We start from the raw sequence: 22,903 nt of genomic DNA, 5'->3' as shown, positions 1-22,903 counted from the left end.
TTGTGTTTCAGTTAGTAAACCAGATTAATTAATCATCTAATAACGCTTCATCGTTAAACGTTCCCAATAACTTATTGTTGGTTGAAACAACATCAGCATTATTATTACTGATGTCCTTACATATGGTGCATGCTACAATTTGAGTACTATAAAATGTTTCATTTTTTGTGCATTTCATGAAGCATATATCGCCATACATTTAGTAAATATGGCTAATAGTAATATATTATTAACTTTGCTTTTGATAATATTCATGTTCTACATTTCAGCTGCACAAGGAATTGAATCACTTCCTGCATTTGCCTCAAGTTCTAGTGATGGTATTTGCAAATCAATGGTAGAGACACAAGGCTACACATGCGAAGAACACAAGGTTTAATTTATTATTTTATTATTATAATTAGTGTTCCCTTTATTCTTCTATTAATGCATGGGATTTTAGTCATGTTGCGCATATTAGATCAGAAAAAAAATCTTACGCCTAGTAATTAGAAAATAGATTAGGAGAAATATATAAAGTTTTGGATATATTTGACTAATTCGATTAAGTTATTTTGATAAATTTGACAATAATCAAATATACTTGATATAAAATTTGACATTTGGAGGGGGGGGGGGGGAGATGGATTGGTAATCTGGTGGTGGTCCTAGGCCCATAATTAATTAATATATAACAGCAGCAATGGGTGATTACAGATATATTGTGAGAAACCTGAAAAGAAATTCAAAGCCATTCATAATCTTAATTAACTTCCTTGTTTAAAGTGTTATTTTATTTTTAACACATCCTAAATAATTAATTTTCAATTATAGTTCAGTGAAGTTTTTACTATAAATATGTTAAAAAAAAGTTATTTTTCAAGCTCTAGTCATCATCCATTACATATGTTTTAAAAAAGGGAAAAATTAATTTGGTAGTCATTATAGTTTTTTTTAATTTTGAATTATATCCTTATAGTTTATTTTATTTTAATTAAATCCTCATAGTTTTGTCAATTAAATATATTAATCCTACAATTTAAAATATTTGAATTTTTTCTTTTAAAAAATAAAATTATGCACTTTTATATTCTTATTAAAAGATTATATAACTTTGGAATTAATTGCATAATTTTTGTAACTCCAAATTTATATAATTAAATTATATTTTCTAAATAACTTTTATATATATATATATATATATTAGAATTTTCATGAAAAAATTAAGAAAATGTAAACATTATTGTATCAAATCAAATTTTCTTTTAAAATTTTCAGATAAAAGTATCAAATCAATTTTTAATTAAAATAAAATAAGCTATAAGAACCTAATTCAAAATTGGTGAAAAGTAGAACCTGTAGATTAATTTTCCCTTTGAAAATCACCATGTTGATTTGTATAACAAACTTTTGCATAACACTATAAGCTAGCTAAACCATGACTTGTTAGCTAATAAATACTAACCTATAAAGTTATGGGTATAAATTTCATTGTCAATATAAGAACCTTGTTGAGTGTCCAGTATACTTATCAACTTTACTTACAAAGTCATACGTTCAAATATATCTGCTGATTCAGGTGACCACAAAGGATGGTTACATCTTGAGCTTACAGAGGATTCCAGAAGGACGATCTGGTAAAAAAGCAGATAAGCCACCTGTTCTATTACAACATGGCCTCTTTGTTGTAAGCTTAATTAATTATTCGATGCAAAATATTTTTTATTTTCTTATTTTAATTTATTAATGTGCATATCTATCATCATCTTTATTAATTACTTTAATTAAAAATTATGCTGTGTTTTGTGGCGCTTTAGGATGCAGTATCATGGCTTCTCAGCTCTCCTGATGAATCATTGGCATTTATCTTATCCGACAATGGGTTTGATGTGTGGCTTGGCAATACACGTGGCACCAGATATAGCAGTGCCCACACATCTCTTTCTCCAATTGATAGGGTAATTTTCTTTTATATATATATATATAATAAAATTCAATAAATATAGGGAGAATGATAGATAAGTTCCAAGGGATTAATTTATTTAATCAAAGTCCCAATCAATTTTAGAATATCAATTTGATCCTTAAGTAACATTTTGATATATTGGGAAAAATCTAAAATACCCTTGGTAACATTTTGCAATTTCATTCTCTCATGCATTTGCAACTTGTTATCTCAACTTTAACAAGGAACATGATTTGCAACTTTGACTCCCAATTTTACAATTTTGAATTAATAAATTTGTAACTTATTTTTTAAATTTTAATTATATGTTTAACTTAAGGGTATTTAAGTCAACTTCTTTACAATCAGATTTGTCAAAACAATACATGGAAGTTTGTTAATATTCTGAAATTAGTTAGGATTTAAGCAGAATTAATTGGTTCCCTTCAAACTTTATTGTCATTCTACCCTTATTATAAAGGAATAGAAAGTATTAATGCAAAGTATGATCACACAAATACTTTTTCCCTAAGATAATTTATGTAGCACTTGGATCGATAGATTTAAATTTGAATTTTAAATTTAGAATATCATACTTAAAATACCTATATATTTAAAATATTTTTTTTAGATAATGTAAAAAATTTCAAAGGAAGAAGAAATCAAATGAGTTGATATTCGAAGCACAATAAAAAATTAAAAGTGATGATCGTATCTATTTTTTTTTTTAACTGGTAGGAAATGAGACGAAAATAATAAATCCACATCAATAGTAAAAACGTACAAGAAGAAAAAATGAGAGAATTAAAATAATTGAAATTTTAAATAAATAAGATATGAGGGAATTTAAAATTAAAAAATTATAACAATTGATATCCATATACTTTTTACATCTAAATAAGATATTTGTTTCAAATGCAAATTTAAATTCAAATCTCAGATTCAAACACAATAAATTTAAGCTTTGTAATTAGGTATCATGTTTTATTGATATACTACTTGTTTATTTATGTTCTCCTAAAATATTTAGGCCTATTGGGAGTGGTCATGGGAAGAATTGTCCTCTTATGATCTTCATGCTTTAGTTCATTACGTGTACAACCACACTGGGCAAAAAATATATTATACAGGGCATTCCCAGGTTAGTATCTTAATTATTTTTCCCCATTTCAATTATTCAAATTTTGTCACAATAAATAAAGTTCAGACACACATATTTTTATGTGTTGGAACATTGAACTGTGAGAGATGTATTTGTTTTAGTAGATATTTACATAGACCGTACAAGAATCCTAAATACATAGTTTTTACCAAACATTTTTTATAATAAAACTCAGACCCTATAATTTGTATCAATCATCTATTTGATCCCTTAAGTTTAATTTTGATTAAGCAGGTCCTTTACATTTTTCTGAAATTATCATGTTAGTTTTTTAAATTGTAAAATACAAATTGACTTGCAAATTAATCTAATATACAAAGTACATTGATATCTTGACATGCATATACAACCAAATAAGAATAAATTAGTCCTTAAATTAGTTTAATTTTTGTCAATCTCATCCCTTACAATGTTTTTGTTATTTCATTTTGTTATTTTATTTTTCAGCTTTTTTTCCAAGGATTATGAAGCTTTTATTCTTTTAAATTTGTCTCAATTATTAATTTGATCCTTCAAGTTTAATTTTTATCAATTTGTTTCCTAAAATTTAAATTACCTAAACAACTATGCTCTTTTCATTAGTCTACATGGCTTCCATCAATATTATGTTATCCTTGTTAGTAAAATATAACTTTATAACCTCCTCTTTAAACAATAAAGACCAAATTTATAATTAAAACAAATTTAATAGATCAAATTGATAATTGAAACAAACTTAATTGACCAAATAGATTAAAATTAAACTTGAGAGACTAAATATCGATAGCTAAGTCAAATTTGAGAAACTTAAAAGTTTCATTATTCCAGCATTTTTTCTTTATGAATATAAGTTGGAATAATAATTATTATTAAGTAAATTTCAGGGGACAGTGATAGCCTTGGCTGCATTCTCACAAAAGGAATTGGTAAACATAATCAGATCTGCGGCTTTACTTAGTCCCATTGCTCATCTCAATCATATCCCTTCGCCATTACTACAATTTGCTGCAAATGCCTTTCTAGCTAATGTAACTCACTCTTCTTCATGTATAATGCTCCTTATTTTTTCTCTATCTCAAGATATAGATTTCATCATTACATTATAAACAATTAACTTGACATGTGCTTTTTTTTTTCTTTTTTTCAATATTTGTAGGCTCTATATTGGCTCAACCTTCGCGAGTTCCTTCCAAGAAGGTAGTCAAAACTAAATACATAAAAATTATATATATATATATATATAAGATTAGTGATTTTGTCCTTAAACTATATATTTAGGAGCTTCTGTGATCCTAAATTTATTTTTAACATAATATTTCCTTTCAATATTTGAAAACGGTACAATATCATCCTTATTATTAACAAATATTATATTTGATTGTTACTTGACTAAAAAATCATAAAAAATGAATATAACAATTTAAAAAAGGAGTATAAATTTTTTATATGTATTTTTATTTTTGGATCCTTTTCTGTAATTTTTAAAATTACTTTTCAAAATTTTCTAGTCAATTTAGAGTAAAAATTAGGTTTTGTTAATAGTAAGGCCGTGCAACATTAATGTACCCTTTTGTTTTATTGCTCATAGATATTTTTCTATTGGGGACAATCCTACTTGAGCAATGCTAGGGCATTAAATGTGAGCATCTTTCTCAACAAGAATTCAAACTTTAGTTCTCCATCATGTGATGGACTAGTTTTTCCGGTTAAACCCAATCCCATTAGTTACCATTTTTAAATATTAAAAGAAAATATTACACAAAAAATAAGTTCAGGATTCTAACTCCTGTAACTATAATTTAAGGGTATAATTGTCTTTTAACCCTATCTACACACATGTCCAACTTTCTTAATTATTTGCATGACACCTATTTGACCAAAGTAATGCATATTACATCTAGAATATTTTGTAATGACTTTCAACACTGATATCTACAGTCAAGAAGCAGCCCAACTTCTAGAGGTTTTCTGCACTGTTACAGGCATCGATTGCTCTAACATATTGACTCTTTTAACAGGTACAGTATAACTATATAAAATACTACCAAGTTGTCAAACACAGAATGTATAATGAGCCTATATTTGATCGTGTTCCCATTTTTTTATTTTTTTAATGCTATTTTGTAATACATTTTTGGAATTGTTTTTCAGAAGGAAAATTTGTTTGATTATATTAAATTGAAAATAATTTTAGAGTTAAAAAAATTAGTCGAAAGATGTGGTCGCTAATGATTAATAATAACTTTTAATAAAGTGAAGATAACTATAAGTTGTTTTTATTTTTTAAATTCAAAATAAAATAATTTTGAAAATATTTAAATTCAAAACATTTACCCAAATAAATTTTAAGGGAAAAAATAGAAAAACATGTTTTATAAACAAAATCAAACCGGCCAAATATTTTTTTTCTTTTGGTAAGTTTCTGCTCGTGTGTAAATGCATTATATTATTTGGGAAAAATTACAACCAAGTTTCATATAAAAAAATTAATTACTATAAGGTTCATTAATAATTGAATTAAATTGCATTTATATTTCTTTATGTGGAACTTCAATGCAATTTTTCCTATTATTATTTTGATACCAATTACTCTCAAATTTTAGGCCCAAACTGTTGCTTTAATTCTACAACTCTAGAAGTCTTGTTATTCCGTGACCTTCAGCCAACGGCAACCATGAACTTGATCCATTATTCTCAAAGTAAGCCTTGTTCATTTTATAAATGCAAATAGAATCACTATATCATTGCATGTTCCTAATGCTAATTAAGTATGTTGCCAATGGAATTATTAGTTCAGAATTTCAATTCATAACTTCTTGGACAAGATGTGATAATTTTTTTTTTCCTTTTTCTTTCTTTATTTTCCGTCTTCTTGTTTTTTTTTTTTGGGTTCAATATGTGCTATCTATATGTTTGTGATGACAATGCTTTATTTAATTGAACTTTTTTAATAATATTTTTTATCATCACAATCAGGTATTATCATTTCTTTTTTATTGAATAAAAATATGAGAAATTCTTAGGTAGGCTCAGTGCACCACGTCATCAATGCTCCATCTAATGGAATTATATCAATTCAATCAAATAAAGTATTATGTATCATTAGTTTTAATGACTTTATTTTTATAATAGAATACTTATTTAATTTCTTATATTTTTATAAGAGGCCATTCTTGATATCTAATAAAAGAATCAAGTTATATTTAATGCCATTTGAATGTTATGTTTTTATTAGATATCTCTTTCTCAATTATATCATTTTTTATTAATTCAATTCTAAATGCTAATGGCCTCTTAATTAGGGAAACTTATTTTTAAAAAAGCAAATTAAAAAACCAAAATTAATAGCATGATTATGCATGTGAATTTTCACACTACATAAGTTTTTCCTACCTAACACAACAATCATTTCTATGTCGTTTCACTTGTTTGTGTTTGGATTGTATATAAACAGTGGTCAGAACAGGAAGGATAGCGAAGTATGACTATGGAAATCCAATACAAAACAATCAACATTATGGACAATCCAGGCCTCCTGTGTATGACATGACCAGCATTCCAAACGACTTGCCTCTCTTCCTCAGCTACGGGAAAAACGACATTCTATCAGATGTCGGAGGCGTGCAGGTTTTGCTGGACGAACTCAAAAACCATGATCAAGATAAGCTTATGGTGGTTTTTAACGAAGACTATGCTCATGCTGATTTCATTTTGGCTAACAATGCAAAAGAAGTCGTTTATGAGCCTCTGATGACGTTTTTCAATCAAAACTGATCAGTATTTTACTGCTACGATTATTTAAATGAACTTTCAAAGCTTATTTTATGCCGACGTAGTTTAAAGTTAATTTTTTTTCTTTATAAATTACAATGTATGTACATACATTCATAATAAAGTTAAAAAATTGTTTGTGTTTGTGAGGAACAAGTAACTAGTACTTGATTTAAATTTTAATTTATGCGGGAATCACCCACCATGAAGTTACGAATTATCTTAATATTTTTAATTTATACATGAAGTTTCCTCATGGAGACAATGAACAAAAGGCAGTACGTACCTGGAGCGAATTTGTCGGCAATGTGAATTTGAGGAGGGCTGGTATGTGGATCCAGTGGGACGCTCAGGCGGGTTGGATCTATGGTGGCGTTCTTCAATCACGTCTACCTGTATAAGCAGCTCTAAGAACGTGACATGATGTTTTTCGACTATGTGGGAAGTTCTAGAATTCATTTCGTTCATTTATCGGCCACCAAGAGAATCTAAAAGGTTACGAGTGCGGAATCAAACCAGGGACATGGCGCGCTCGATTACTACCCCATGGTTATGCGTAGGAGATTCCAACGAGTTGCTTTCACAAAATGATAAACTAGGAGGTATTAATCTTCAGCAGTTTGTTTCAGATTGTCACTTGATGGAATTGGAGGTAAAGGGCTAGAGATTTACATGGTGTAATCAGCGGATTGGTTCTGACCATACTAAAGAAAAGTTTGATCGAGCATTGGTAAATCTTGAAATCAAAGAAACTTTCCCGAAAGCCCTTGTCTTCCACGTGGAGCCTTTAGCTTCGGTTCACCATTTGTTGGTGGTGAATCTGTGTTATCAAGACAGTAAAACGCCTCGTATTGTCAAGTTTGAAGCCAATTGGGTTACACATCCTGAGTAAATGGAGGTCATTCGCAGCTATCAGTATATCTTCAATCGTGCCCTTCACGAAGTCCAAGATTCTATTAATTGGTTGAATGAGTGCAGACAAAAGCTAGTTGAACGGAGCAAGAGAACTTTCCCAAATAATCGCTGTTTGATCTCTGAAATCATCAATAATAAGATCGAGACCCTTAAGGCTGGGGTGTACACGAGTGAAAGCAAACGAAATATTGAATCTTTGACAGATGAGCTGGGGAGGCTTTGGAAACAAGAAGAAATATGTTGGTGGCAGAGGTCACGGACTAACTAGCTAAAAGTAGGGGATATGAACACGAAGTTTTTTCATAGGACTACGGCTATCCGCAGGCAACGAAATATGATGGTGAAATTAAGGAATGAAGAGGGGGGATGGGTTAAGAAGGAAGATGATATGGTTGAGAAGGAAGGGGATATTTTCCCAACGTCCTGCTTTAAATTTCCAAATTAAGAAAACTTGTATAGCACTAGATCGTCCGTTATCTAATTTCTTTTGGGGTAATTCGGGGATTCGGGAAAAAAACATTGGAAGGCATGGAAGGGCATGATTAAATCAAAAGATGAAGGAGGCCTATAGGATTTGAGGATTTTATGGGTTTCAATGATGCATTACTTGCAAAAACTGCATGGAGAGTGCTTAAATACCCTGATTGTCTTTGCGTCTGCTTTTTAAAGGGAATTAGTTTCAGTGTTCAGTGAACTGATGAGCACGATAGTGCTCAGCACTGCACTAAATTTTGGAACATTCAGATTTTTGGTTTAGATTTAAAGTACTATTATATTTTAAATTTATTAAAATAAAAATTATAAAATAATTTTTTATTTTTAATATAATCTAGATTTATTTTGGAGGGCTCAATTTAATATTAAGAGTTTTATAATTGATATACATTAACTATCCGGATGTACTCTACACCGTCTAGATCTAATCTGGTATTAATTTGGACGGTGCAAAGTACATCTAGATAGTCAATGTATATCAATTATAAAACTCTTAATATTAAATTGGGCCTTTTAAATTAAATTTAGACCATATTAAAAATTAAAAAATTATTAGAATTATTTTATAATTTTTTTAATTTTTATTTTAATAAATATAAAATATAATAGTATTTTAAACCTGGACCATTTAGATTAAAATCTGAATGGTCCAGATTTCAGTGCAGCGCTAAGCAACATTGTGCTCATCAGTGTGCTAAGCACTGAAACCAATCCCCCTTTTAAAGAGCATTTACTTCCCCAATACTTCTTTTCTGAATGCCAAGAAAGGACCCAAAGCCTCATGGGTGTGGGAAAGTTTATTAGCTGGCAGGGAATTTTGGCAGGACCACCTCTACTGGCAGGTGGGAAATGGCAGTTTTATTCAAGTATGGAAGGATTCATGGGTTCCAGGGGCTGATAAGTATCTACTCAAAGCCAAGCGGATGCGGTAATTAATGTAGAGTTACCAGTGGCAGCATTTATCTCGAACAGATTGTGGAATTCGGACCAGATAACAGGTGCTACAGAGCCATCCATGGTGGAGCTTATCAAAGGAATCCACCTTGAAGCCACAAGTCAAGGGGATAAAGTAGCATGGGCAGCTACAAAATATAATATAATAAGATAATGTTAGATAATAATAAATAATATGTAAAAATTCATGTCTTTATTTATTGAAAACAAAAATATATAACATTAATTATATAAATATTTTTTCATTATTAAATAATTTTTATAAGAATAAAATGAGAAGTTACGTAATATTCTTATGCTATCATTTTATAACATACTTCTTCTGGTTCAAAATATAAGTATTTTTCCTTAGCTAACTTTGGTTCAAAATATAAGCAATCTAGTATATGTAAATTTTTCTTACCATTTTATCCCTTATATTTATTAACATAGATATTTGTGTAAGTGTATTTTTCACTCATCATAAAGTGCTTTAGTAATTTGAACTAGGGATAAAAATGAAAAATAATATATATTTATATTGGAATACAGATTTTATTGGTATGTGACTTTTTCCTAAAAATTGCTTATATTTTGAATCGGAGGGAGTATTTTTTACTCCTATACTTTTTAAATTAACTTTAATTTTTTAGATGAATTATACTATCAATAGTATATAGAGTAATAAGATCATAAACAAAATAGCTATTTGAGTTTTAATACGCATGTAGTAAAACTTATAAAATGAGATATTTCATATATATGGACAATAACTTATAAAATTGAACAAAATATTGTTTAGATTTATTTTGAAAGCTAAATATAGTGAATTTTCGCTCGATTTGGAGGTAAATTTCAATTATGTTATAAAATCTTGCACAAATACTCTCTCCAGATCATCATATAGAGCATCTTCTAAAAGCTTTATTTGGTCCAAAATATAGGGAGTAACTTTTATAATTATTTTTTTAATTATACTCCTTTTTCATTTGTTACTCTTTTTAAAAAAATAATGCATTAAAATTTTAATTATCACTATCAAAGTACTTATATAAAGTATTTAATGAGGATAAAATTGGAAGGATATAATTTCTTTTAAAAAGTTAAAGTTTTAACTAATCTATTTTGAGAGCCATGAATTAATTACTAATGCCCTATATTAAAATCAATACAATAAACCAACAATTAATAATCGGTATATATATATATATATATCCATTCAATTATAAACCAACAACCAATAATGTTCCAAACTCCCTCACTGCTACAGAAAATACTTTTACTACTCCCAATGAATGTCACTTTTTAGAAAAGTGAAGTAAAAAATAGTCATAGCGGCAATTTTGCAATTAAATATAAAATAGGAAAAGATATAGACTTCACTTTCATTTAAAGTGACGTAGATATTAATTTCATCTAAAAAATAATTAAAACAATTAATTTACTAAGTATATTCCACGTCGATTTTAGTATGAATGACATGGAAAATTATCCACATCGTTTAAACAGTAAAATCGATGTGGATATTCAAGCTTAAAATCACTATAATTAATTTATTAACCATAATCCATGTCACTCAAAAGGAAAAAAACGACCTGGATATTCAAGCACAAAAACTACTATAATTAATTTATTAATTATAATCAATGTCGCTTGTACGGTAAAAAGAGACGTGGATATTCAAGCTAAAAAAATTACTATAAATAATTTATTAATTATAATCCATGTCACTCAAAAAGAAAAAAGCGATGTGGTTATTGAAGCAAATAAATTACTATAATTAATTTATTAATTATAATCCACTAGCGGAAAAAAGAGACATGGATATTGAAGGAAAAAAAAATTACTACAATTAATGTATGAATTACACGTTGCTCAAAAGGAAAAAAGAGGTGCGGATATGCAAGCTGAAAAAATTACTATAATTAATTTATTAACTATAATCCACGTCATCCAAACAAAAAAAAAAGAAAAGAAAAGAAAAGTAACAGCGACATGAATATTCTTTATTCCACATCGCTTATATTGCAAAAATGACATGGATATTCACGTCACAAGTCAACCCAGATCAGATTTTACTTTCACTCGACAATCAAAAACCCCACTTTTAGGTTTTCCCCTTCCGCCAGCGTTTGCTCTTCTTCTCGGCCAGAGCTCACCGGAAGCTCCTCTCCTCTCTTCCTCTTCTTCTTGGCAGCCAAAGATTGATGGCAAGATCTCTCCTCCTTGAAGGACCTCTTTTCTCCTCTCCTCCTCTTCTCGACCACCAAAAGTTAACGCTGAGAGATCGTCTCCTCTTTTTACATCTCCTCCTTGTCTCGGCAAGGCTAGTGCCCTAGTACCAATCATTTGGTTGTGGAGATTATCTTTCTTTGAAGAACTTGCATTTGGGTGAGTTATTTAAGGGGAATTTCAATTTTTAACCTATGAGCTTGTGACTTATTTTCTTTTTTGTTGATTTCTATTGGCATGGCTCTTTGTTATTTGAGTATTATTGCCAAGATTTATTTTATGAATATCTCCAACACACCCCTTCTTGCATAGTTGACTTCTTCTTGAATTATAGAGAAATTTATACATCCATCATATCATGAGGTGGAATTTATTTCTTACTAGGAAATTTGTTTATCGTTTGATCACAGAAGCTTATCACCTTGTGGGTAATGTTATTAATCCAATATGTATATTTTTTTTTACTATTATTAGGGATTTGGAATGATGTGATCTCAAATATCAGTTTCTAATAGTGAAGTCTTTACCTTTCCTCTCTCAACTAATTCTTTCAAATTTTTAGCTTTAAAATCCAGATATTGGTTTCATTATTACAATTTCTCATGTCTCTGTGCGATTAAAAGATTGACAAAAATGCATGTGACAAAACTTAGTTTTTTAGGTTTGTTCAATATATGAACTTTCATGTTTATATGGTGTTGAAAGGTTTTATTGGGCACACGATGCCTTTACGGTGTGTTTTAGCTGTAGAAAATTTATTTTCTTATTTTTTATTTGGTAATATGTAAAGCAAGAATGATCTTTTTATCTTTTTCTGTTAACAGAAACTATTTCCTATCTTTTACTTGTGTACTCTTCATTTTTTAAATAAGTATTCCCTGTCTTTTACTCCTAATTGAATGGTGTGCAATTCTGCCCTCTTCATTTTGATTTCTTCTGCCTACATACTGAGTAATATTGAAGCACTTCTTTGCTGGAACCCTTCAAATAATTGCTATCCTAGGTTGAATTGATATTCGGATTATTTTTGCAAATGATATGATAAACCTGCATTATATATATAATTAATCTAGCAGTTCCCCCATACTATTTCTCCAATATAGTAATTAGTAAAGAGATAATACAATTTTAAGTCCCTAATCTTTTTTCTCCAATTATTGATTAAGTCGTTGAAATATAACAATTAGTATATTATTACTTTATTTGGTGGACCAAGTCCTTTCTAAATATTTGTACATGTTTGCTTAGCTTTAAAAAAATTATTATGAATTTATTTATACCATTTTGAGAAAATTAATGTTGCTTAGCTTTGGAAAAATGTTATATCTCTAATGCAAGGATAATTTAATATTGATCCATTTATGCTCTAATTTGATATTTGATGATTTGGACTAGTTGAAATGCTTAATTTAATGTTGTTGAAATTTTGAGAAGTCTCATTTTTAAGGGGAAACTCTACTGAATTTTTTTATTCTATATTGTTTCTAGTTAGGTTTAAATTTGATATTTGATTAATTGAACTTGTTGAAGTATTCAATTTATTGTTGTTGAAATTTGGAGATATCTCATTTTTAAGGGAAACTCGGTCGAATTTTTTCTAATGTTAATATGTTCATGCAAGTTAGAGAATTACTAATTTGATGGATTTTATGATGATTGATTATGCAAAAATAGAATGGATCGTAGTTGAATGTATGCTAAGAGAACGAGTGAGGAATATCAAAGGTGTGGACCAGTTCCTTGAATTTGCTAGAAGAAATATTTTTAATAAAAATAGAAAGTATTGTTGTCCTTGTATCAGCTACATGAATAAGATTGAATTGGATATTAATGAAATAAAAGAGCATTTAATTTTGATGGAATAAATTTGAGGTATACAATATGGATATGGTATGGGGAAGCAAAAACAACTTTTATGCCCCAGAATGAGCCAATTGTAAATTATTGAGATGATAGAATATATGATATATGATTTGTGATATTGGGATGGCATCATTTACACAATCACATGTATATGACAACTTGAGTAGTGATGCAGAGAAATCCTTATACCTAAAGTGTACTAATTTTACACTCTTAATAGCTATGTTGGGATTGGTTAACTTAAAATCAAGAAATAGGTAGACTGATTTGAGCTTCATAGAGTGACTTGAATTTTTGAGTAAAATCTTCTAACCTACAATTTTCTTTTGAAATGTATGTAAGAGGCCAAGAAAATCTTGTGCCCAATAAGTATGGATTATAAAAGAATACATGTTTGTCTTAATGACTACATACTATGCATAAAATTAGTATGAAGAGCTACATAAGTGTTTGAAATATAAGACCTCATGCTACAAAGTGAAGATAGATGATGGCGCTAATAGTAATAAGATCATAACTAAAGTTGCTCTTGCGAAGATATTATGGTATCTTCCTATGATGCCACAATTTCAATGTTGTTTCCTAATCCAACAGAAGCAAAGAATTCCATATGATATTTTGATGATAAGATATTTGATAGGAAACTATGATGTAACAATCACACCCCCCGAGCCCACTGCTGCGAGTGGTGGACTGGGCCGTAACCACCTCACGGCAACCCAGCCGGCTTTCCTCCTGGTAGTTCAGGAGTTATTCCCCGCACCCACTGCGCTAAGGGAGCCTTCTCAGGTTCGATCCTCCAACCTCTCCTACATAGCGAAGTTGAGGCTGAACCTGGTACCATTGAGTCAGTTGACTCAATGGTACCAGGTTCAGCCTCAACTTCGCTATGTAGGAGAGGTTGGAGGATCGAACCTGAGAAGGCTCCCTTAGCGCAGTGGGTGCGGGGAATAACTCCTGAACTACCAGGAGGAAAGCCGGCTGGGTTGCCGTGAGGTGGTTACGGCCCAGTCCACCACTCGCAGCAGTGGGCTCGGGGGGTGTGACTGTTACATATGATATACAGCTAATTCTCCTCAATGGAAGATAATAGATCACATGTTTCTTGAATTTGGTAGTGATCCAAGAAACCTTAAGGTTGGACTCTATATCGATGGAATCAACCCATATGGTAATCTTAGTTGCACACATAGTGCATGGCCAGTTTTATTGGCTATTTACAACCTACTTCCTTGGCTGTGTATGAAGCGCAAGTACATAATATTGTCTTTAATGATTTTGGGACCAAAACAGCTTGAAAATGATATTGATATCTAGTTGGCACCTTTGATTGATGACTAAAAAGTGCATAGGAGGAAGGTATAGATATATTTGATGCTTATAAGTAAGAGCACTTCAAGTTGTATATCATGATTTTCACCATAATAAATGAATTTCCTGCATATGAAAACTTGTTAAGATGTAGTGTCAAAGGGAACATTACATGTCCTATATGTCAAGAAGGCACACACTACTACCAAATTAAGTATAGAAGAAAAATAGTTTACCTTGGTCACCCAAGATTTCTTGATCGGTTTCACCCTTACCATAAAATAAAGAAGCCTTTTAATGGCTCACAGGAGTATGAAATGGCTCCCAAGGCCTTGACTAGAGAGAAAGTTTATCAACATGTGGAAAGAATAAATGTTATCTTTAGTGAGTATAAAAACATGCAAGTGAGAAGAATTTGTGGAAAAAGTAGTCCAGATTTTTTATCTTCCATATTGGTGGAGTCTAGGTGTAAGGTATAGTCATGGTGTGATTTATGTGGAGAAAAATGTATGTGATAGTCTTGTTGGTATGCTCTTGCGCATAAGTGGTAAGACTAAGGATGGAATAAATGCTAGAATGGACTTAGCTAAAATAGAAATAAGAAAAGGCTTATATACACAAAGAGAAGAAAGGAAGAGAGGATATTTGCCATCAACAATGTACATATTATCCAAAGACGAGAAAAGTATGTGAATGTTTGCACTGTATTAAGGTGCCACAAAAGTATTCTTCAAATGTTAGTAGATTTGTCTCAATGGTACATTTGAAATTAATAGGCTTGAAGTCTAATGATTATCATATGTTGATGCAATAACTTTTACTAGTGGCTACTCGAGGCACTATGAAAGATGATGTGTGACACGCCCCAAAATTTGGAGAGTGACCGACACGGGATGTGAACCGTTTCACATATCCTTGTAAGCCTTAAATCATAAATTCACTCTATTTCTAAAATTAATTCAGATTTATATTGAAATTATAACACTTTTGACACTAATAATTATAATAAAGTTTCAACATGTTCATAAAAATTTCAACAAAACCCCTCCTGTAAATAAAATCTCTCAAAATTTCTACAGTATATTGATGCAGTCAAAATATCAAATAAATCAAGAACTTGGCTCCTTCTAGCCGACAGACAGCATATATATAAAAATAAAAGTTCCTAGTTATAGCTTATGTGGAGCACCTAATCGTACTTTTCAAAATAAAATAAAAATCAGATATATAAAAATTTATAATTACATCAAAAGAAAAATTTCAATCAACCCTCCACATGTCTATAAGCGCTCGAGGATCAGCAGAAAGATCCACGTCAGCTCAGGTGTCTGAGACCAAAATAATTTTCTAGTGAATAACGTCCCAACAATAAATAATTTAACATGAATAAAAAGAAAAGTTTGAAATAATCATGTAAGTTAAACAGACAACAATTTTCATAAAAATTTAATAAACTTCAAAATAAAATGACTCTATAAAATTTTTAAATAAAATCTTAAACCATCGAAATATCATAACAAATGTTTTTATCACTTGATTTTCAGAAAACACATAAATGAAATAAATGGTTATAAATAATTTACTAGATAAAACTAATGAAATATAAAATCACCAAATAGTCAAATTCACAAATTTTTAGGGACTTATTAGAATAATAAACAAACGTGGACACACAGTCCATGAAGATAAATAACCGAACGCGGCTTATGCCATGAATACAAATGTGGACACACAATCCACGAGGGTAAGTAACCAAACGTAGCCGAAGCCACGAAACAAACGTGGACACACAGTCCACGAGGGTATCGCTAACCAAACGCAGCGTGAAGCCATGAAACGAACGTGAGTACTATGCTCACGAATAACCATCCCTTCGTTCCACATGCGTTGGCCATCGCACAGGGCTAGCACCTCCTATAAACACTCTGCTAGCTAGGTGTACCATGGCGTGCCAAAGGCTAACAGAACTGCCGTTAGCAACCAGTGTTCTGTATAAAATCCCTTTTTTAAAACCATTTTCAAACATGCGAGAAAATCATCACTTTCAAGATACAGTTCTCATTCTCAAAATCAAACTCGCATGAATACTTTTAAGCATTAAAACTTTCCAGAATCAAATTTCATATCTGATACTCATACTTGCATTTATTGGATAAAGAAAATTTTCAACATCAAACTCGCATGAATCATTCTCTGTATCAATCCAATATTTGATAAAATAAAAATCTCATAATCAAAGTTCAAACTTGACTTAATTGATCAAATAACATTTTAAATTTGATAAAGCTAATTTCTCAAAATAAAGTAATGTTAATCAACAAATATTCAACAATCCCATTAATGCTATAAAAATAATTTTTAGAAAAATATAATATTTTAGTAAATGAAATTTTGATTAAAAAAATCAGTTGGGATGCTATCCACTTACCTGAAATGTTCTCAAAGTACAAGGTTCTCCTCTTACCACATTAATTGATTTTTATCTTTCTTCCCAACTCCCTGAATATAGAGTGTATTAGGGACTTAATATACTTATAACAATGCTAAAAACCTTCTTCCAACATTAACACACGCACACGCACACGCACACACACAACGATTATAAATTTAAAACATTAGAATCCATAATGTACACGAACATTTCTTTATTGACGTAACAAATTTTTCAATTCATTCAAAAGAGCTTTGTAGCATTGAAAGCTATTATCACATTATTTGTCAACAATCATATATTTCTTAAGAATTCAAGTAATTTGATCTTACTTTCATACTCAACTTACCTTTGGAATTTTCAAATTAAATTCATAGAGCAACAACACTCAATTTAGACATATCCCTCACAAGAATCACTATTTTTATTTTTATTATTTTTTAAAAAAAACAAAGCTTCTAATGGCCATTATGTCAAACACCTTATATGCATAAATTTTTCAAGCTTAATCCAAATTTCTTCCCATTTGTTCCATTTCTCGAAATTCTCTAATATGGATAAATAAATAATTCAGCTCCCTAAGTTCCATATTCTTCTTTGAATAAATCAGTATTAGCTCAAGAGAATCCAGATTCTCATCTCCTCACATTTCACATGGCAGCAAACTGAGAAAAGAAACCAACCACAAGCTACACTAATTAAACGCGCGTGCGCGCGCACAGCAGTGAAGGCAAATTTCACAACATATTCACACGCACAAACTTAACTGAAAGAATAGTTGGAAGTTCCAGCCATGAATGTGCAGCACTGACAAAAATGGAGGGGAAGGAGAAATCAACGAAAAGCAGAGGAAGAAGAAGCTATGCTGCAAGAGCAGTACCTACAGTGATATACGGATCGAGAAAGAGTAAGGAGGAAGTTCCAGACCACCCGCAGCCTCCACAGCAGTGATCGATGGCAACACTAACTAGAGAAAATAGAACCGAGATGGGGAAGAAGAACTCACAGAAGGGAGATCCTAACTAGTACAACTCTCCAACGGCGGCAACAAAGAACCACGCCGGCGACGGTAGCTGGGATTAGCACCGAAAAATGGAGGGAGAGGAGGTAATTCTTCCTGGCTCTTGAATGTTCGAAATTTCAGAAGGAAGCGAAGAAAGAAATGGCCGGTGGTGCGTGCGTGTGTTCTGAAATTCCTCACCTCCTCTTATTTATTCATTACTTTTTTATTGCAAAAGGACAAAAATGGAATTTGAGGTTAAAAAAATCACTTTTAATATCTAGAAAGTTCGATCAGGGGACCACCTAAATAAGTATCTGCTTAATCTAATTTCTACTAAACCGACCCTTTTTTCTTATTGAATATGTCCACGAAACAAATACAATACTGTTAAAAAGGTACTATTACATATTTTAATTTTACTTAAATTTTTTTTGAGTAATTACAAGAACCTAATAAATGATTTGCTGCCACATATATCACTAGGCTACACTTTTTTTTTAAGATCTATAAAATTTTGAAATAAATACATAAAAATGTTATAATTAATATTAATATTAATATAATTTTTTTAATATATATATTTTAAGGCTTTACAATGTGAGACGTATTATAACTAGATTGTGTATGTTCTTCAATGCTATTTGTAGTAAAGTAATTGATATTGATAAGTTGGATCAATTAGAAAATGAGGCTTATATTATTTTGTGCCAATTAGAGATGCACTTTTCTCTAACATTTTTGACATCATGATATATTTAACAATTTGTTTGATTGGGGAAGTAAGGCTTTACAATTCTATTTATCTAAGGTGGATGTACTTGTTTGAGTGATATATAAAAATTTTGAAAGGGTATTCCAAGAACCCATACCAACTTAAAACATTAATTATTGAACAATATGTGGGTGAAGAGGCTATTGAATTTTGTATTGCATATCTAAAAGGGTTAAAGGCTATTGGAGTCAAATGAATTGTATGTCTTGTGAAAAAGCATTGCAAGCACATTTGTACATCTTGAATAACATGAAAGAAGCCTAACCTTATTTAGACGTGCATAAAAAGTTGTTGAAAAATAAGTACCTAATAAAAAATGAGATGTAATTGACCAATAAGTACAATAAAACTTTTAAAAGGTGGTTAAAGGAAATAGTTATAAACGAGACTAGTATGTCTGATATAATAACATGGTTAGTTGAGGGACCTCATTTTAAGGTTGTGTGTTGAGGCGGATATAATATAAAGGGATATTCCTTCTACATAAAAGCTCAAGATGATAAAGGTGTTATGCAAAATAGTGGAATAATGGCAGAAGTAGAAGCGATACATTTTTTTAGTTACAGAGTGATTGAAGAGATATAAGAAGTGAACTACACCAAATTCAAAGTACCTATTTTCAAATGTAAGTAAGCTTACTTTAATGCTATTGAAATAGTTAAAGAATTTGGATTTATTTTAGTTGATCTTGATAGGGTTGGTTTCAAAAACAAGCCCTTCATTTTAACAAGTTAGGAAAAAAAAGTGTTTTATGTCACTAATCTAGTAAATAAATAGTACTCCACTGTATTGTAAGGTAAAACACAGATTGTTGAAGTGGAGGATGATGACACAAGTTTCAATCTTGATGAAACTATGCCTTTGACTATAATTCCACCTAGATCAATTGAAGTAGATTTGGTCAATGATGAATATGCAGTTAGAGATGATCATTGTGAAGGTTTTTCCTATAGAGCACGAAAGCAAGCTAGGTGAAAGTGAGGTAAAAAGATGATGTCATGATAGCATTATATTGTTGTCATGACAGCCCTCCCGGGCCAACTTTCGGGAGGCACCGTTTTATCATCCTGTCCCCAATCGAAGAAAATTTAAAGCTCGCATGTCACATTCAAAGGGTCCTATAAGTGTACTAAATTTCAAAAACATCCAACGGTCAGATTAAAAATTAGACATGTTAAAAGTTTGGTCATTTTTGCTATCATGATAGCACTAACGGACTAACTTCCGAGGTGCACCATTTCATCATCTAACCTCTGATTGCAGCGATTCCAAACCTCACATGTTACTTTTAAATAGTATTATTAGCATACCAAATTCTGAAAAGATCCAACGGACAAATTGAATTTCGTGCATGTTGCAACATCATCAATGTTGCTGTCATGACAACTCCTTTGGACCAAATTCCAAAGTGTGCTATTTCTCTGTCCGGTATCCAATCAATGTAATTCCAAATCCCACATGAAGCTTATAAAAGTTTTTACTTGTGACCCAAATTTTAGAGAAATCTAATGGTCGGATTAAGATTTGGATGTCCAGATGCAAAAGTATTGTTTTTTGGTAAAAATCATTTTCAAAATTGTCCAAATCTCATCTTAATGGTCACAAATTTGTGGGAATACTTTCGACACATCAAATAGGACTAAAAATACCTGATAGAATATTTAAATAATATAAAAATCTTTTATACCAAAATTTGACCACCCGGGTGCCATTTCTCAAAATGGACCCTAAACTCCCAAAATGCACAAATCACACAAGAGTAGCTAAAAATTATTCCAAATATCATATACATATATGAATACACACGCTAAACATTTTCACTTGGCTTAGAGATCTCTGTGGGGCCCACACACCCACTCTCTCTATCTAAGGTGTATGTTTGTTTATAGTACACCATTTGTAATGCAACCACTTTGCATTTGCTTGTGGAATCACATATATACCAAAATAAATATTTACTTGTAGTGAAAACTTGGTTTACTAAATAAAAATCTATCAAAACCACACACCATAGCCAAGTTTCCTAGCCACAAGTCTACAAGCAAACAAAAATTCATACACAAGCCATACAATCCACATATACTCACACACATATACATAATCATATCCTACTGGCACTCTAATCCTAAATACATTACAAATAGATTTGCTTAAAAGAAAGGGGTTACAGTTATTTACAATTCACAAACAATACCTAGCTCTACTCCTTTCCTCGTCCTCCACTGGTTCCTTTGCCTGGACCTGGGAATATTGAAAAGAAAGGGGTGAGACAACCACAATCTCAGTAACATAGAAATCTATATTGATTATTATAAAGTAAGTCATAATCGAATGAATGAATAATAAATTCAACATAGTATTTAATTTAACCATTTAAAATGCATGAATGTATGACATAGGCCGGTACAGCCTTTCATGACCAACAGAATGCCCTTGGCACTCTTTAACTTGCAGATAAACCTTATACCCACTTGTACCTCCACAGGCATAAAACATAATCTAAGGCATGATCTAATCCACTAAACTGTCTATGCCCCTTTGACATGAATCTTGAGCAGTCAAAGCTAACTCCCTCCCAGAGCCAGCCCGACTTACTCCCTATATGAGGGCTACCTTGGCCTAGGCACTCAACCTCACACTTCATATGTTAGATTCCCTCTCCCACTGAGAGGTGTCGAATACTCAATACACTAATCACTTTAGTACACTAAGCCCATAATACGTAAGGCAATACTGAGTACTGGTAGTATGCCATAGAATATCAAAAGTCTACACCTTCTCATTATTGAACTCCCACTGAGATCATGCCTTTTATTCGTGTCCACCTTTCCTAAGTATTGACCACTTCAACACTCTAAAGTAGTATAACATTTATAAATTTCCCTTAAACAGTTCCTTAGCCTATCTAAGGTACCTTACTTAATTACACTTCCTTAAATGCAACTTTTATTCTTTATGATTACAATACATGCACACAAATCTCTTTTCCATAAAAACATTATTGTTAAATAATTAGAAAAATATATTTGCACTATAATCAAAGTAGTACCCCATAATCCCTTATAAAGCACATTTAATCTTTTAAAACATGTAATGCATGATAGCTAGTAATATTTATTCAAAAATAGCTAAAATAAAGTAATAAGAAATATAAATTTCCTTGTTACCTTAACCCTTTGATACCAAAAGGGTTCCTTTTATACAAAATAGGACTTGGCTTATTCTTTAACTTCTCAATAAGTTCCACCAATAACTCCCTACAACATATAAGTGATCCACATCACTTATCATGACAAATAGCATTAATGAAGACTATAACTCATACCACATAACTTAAGTTAATGAGTCATAATCCATCTTAATGGTCATATATTAAACCAACCATTCACATAGTATCACTTAACCAGCAAAACCATTTATTACCCATCACTAGGCTAATTTCCAATTTTTATAATTTTTAATCAATTAAAAACCTTCACTTAGTGTCACCAACTTTCACCATTAGCCCTTATAATGAAAACCAAATCTTAATTTAAATCTTATTAGGCTCAAATAGCAAAATTATAACTAAATCAATAAGCTTAAACCATTGAGGAGTAAAACCTAATCTCTTAGGGTTTAATTTGTGCCCAAAACACCTCTTTTCATCCAATTATCTACTCAAAATATTAGATCACTATATAGAAACTCAAAACATCCTTCTTAGAATCCAAAAAAATAAAAGCTTACAAGAATAAAGCCTTTGAGATCAAAATCCAAAAATTCTCTCTTCCAACAATTAAAGAAAATCAAGAGGGAGGGAAGATGATTAAAGTAAAAAGTTTAGCTATCGTGTAGCTGAGCTCGCAACGATCATAAAACCTCTTAGATCTAAGCCTAACTCCCTCTCTTTCTCCTCTCTTCTTCCTCTCTCTCTCTCTCTTGTGTGTTTGTTTCTTTGTTCTATTTCTGCATTTCTGCGTATTGTTTCCTCTTAAAATTGATCTTAAAATATTTTGGAGAAAATTACAAGAAAGGGCCCCACATTTTTTATTATAGCACAAAAGCCTAGGTCAACTTTGGTAATTTTTTCCATAATTAAAAATAAAATAAAATCTAACTTTTACTTAGAA

General features: G+C 30.9%; 1 protein-coding gene across 1 annotated transcript; it reads left to right on the top strand.

Moving 5' to 3' along the window:
• The first annotated feature begins 208 nt into the window (after nt 1–208).
• Nucleotides 209–6,839, top strand: LOC129317695 (triacylglycerol lipase 2-like). The gene is made up of 9 exons (XM_054962046.1): nt 209–373; nt 1,559–1,666; nt 1,797–1,937; nt 2,955–3,065; nt 3,950–4,093; nt 4,222–4,262; nt 5,004–5,083; nt 5,669–5,764; nt 6,520–6,839. The coding sequence occupies exons 1-9, from the start codon at nt 209–211 to the stop codon at nt 6,837–6,839; spliced, it is 1,206 nt and encodes a 401-aa protein (XP_054818021.1).
• The last annotated feature ends 16,064 nt before the right edge of the window (nt 6,840–22,903 follow it).

This window comes from Prosopis cineraria, unplaced genomic scaffold (genome assembly GCF_029017545.1).
Source record: "Prosopis cineraria cultivar Desert tree isolate PC_DT_omini unplaced genomic scaffold, ASM2901754v1 PC8, whole genome shotgun sequence".
Lineage (NCBI taxonomy): Eukaryota > Viridiplantae > Streptophyta > Magnoliopsida > Fabales > Fabaceae > Prosopis > Prosopis cineraria.
This window is presented reverse-complemented; position numbering and strand designations above follow the sequence as displayed.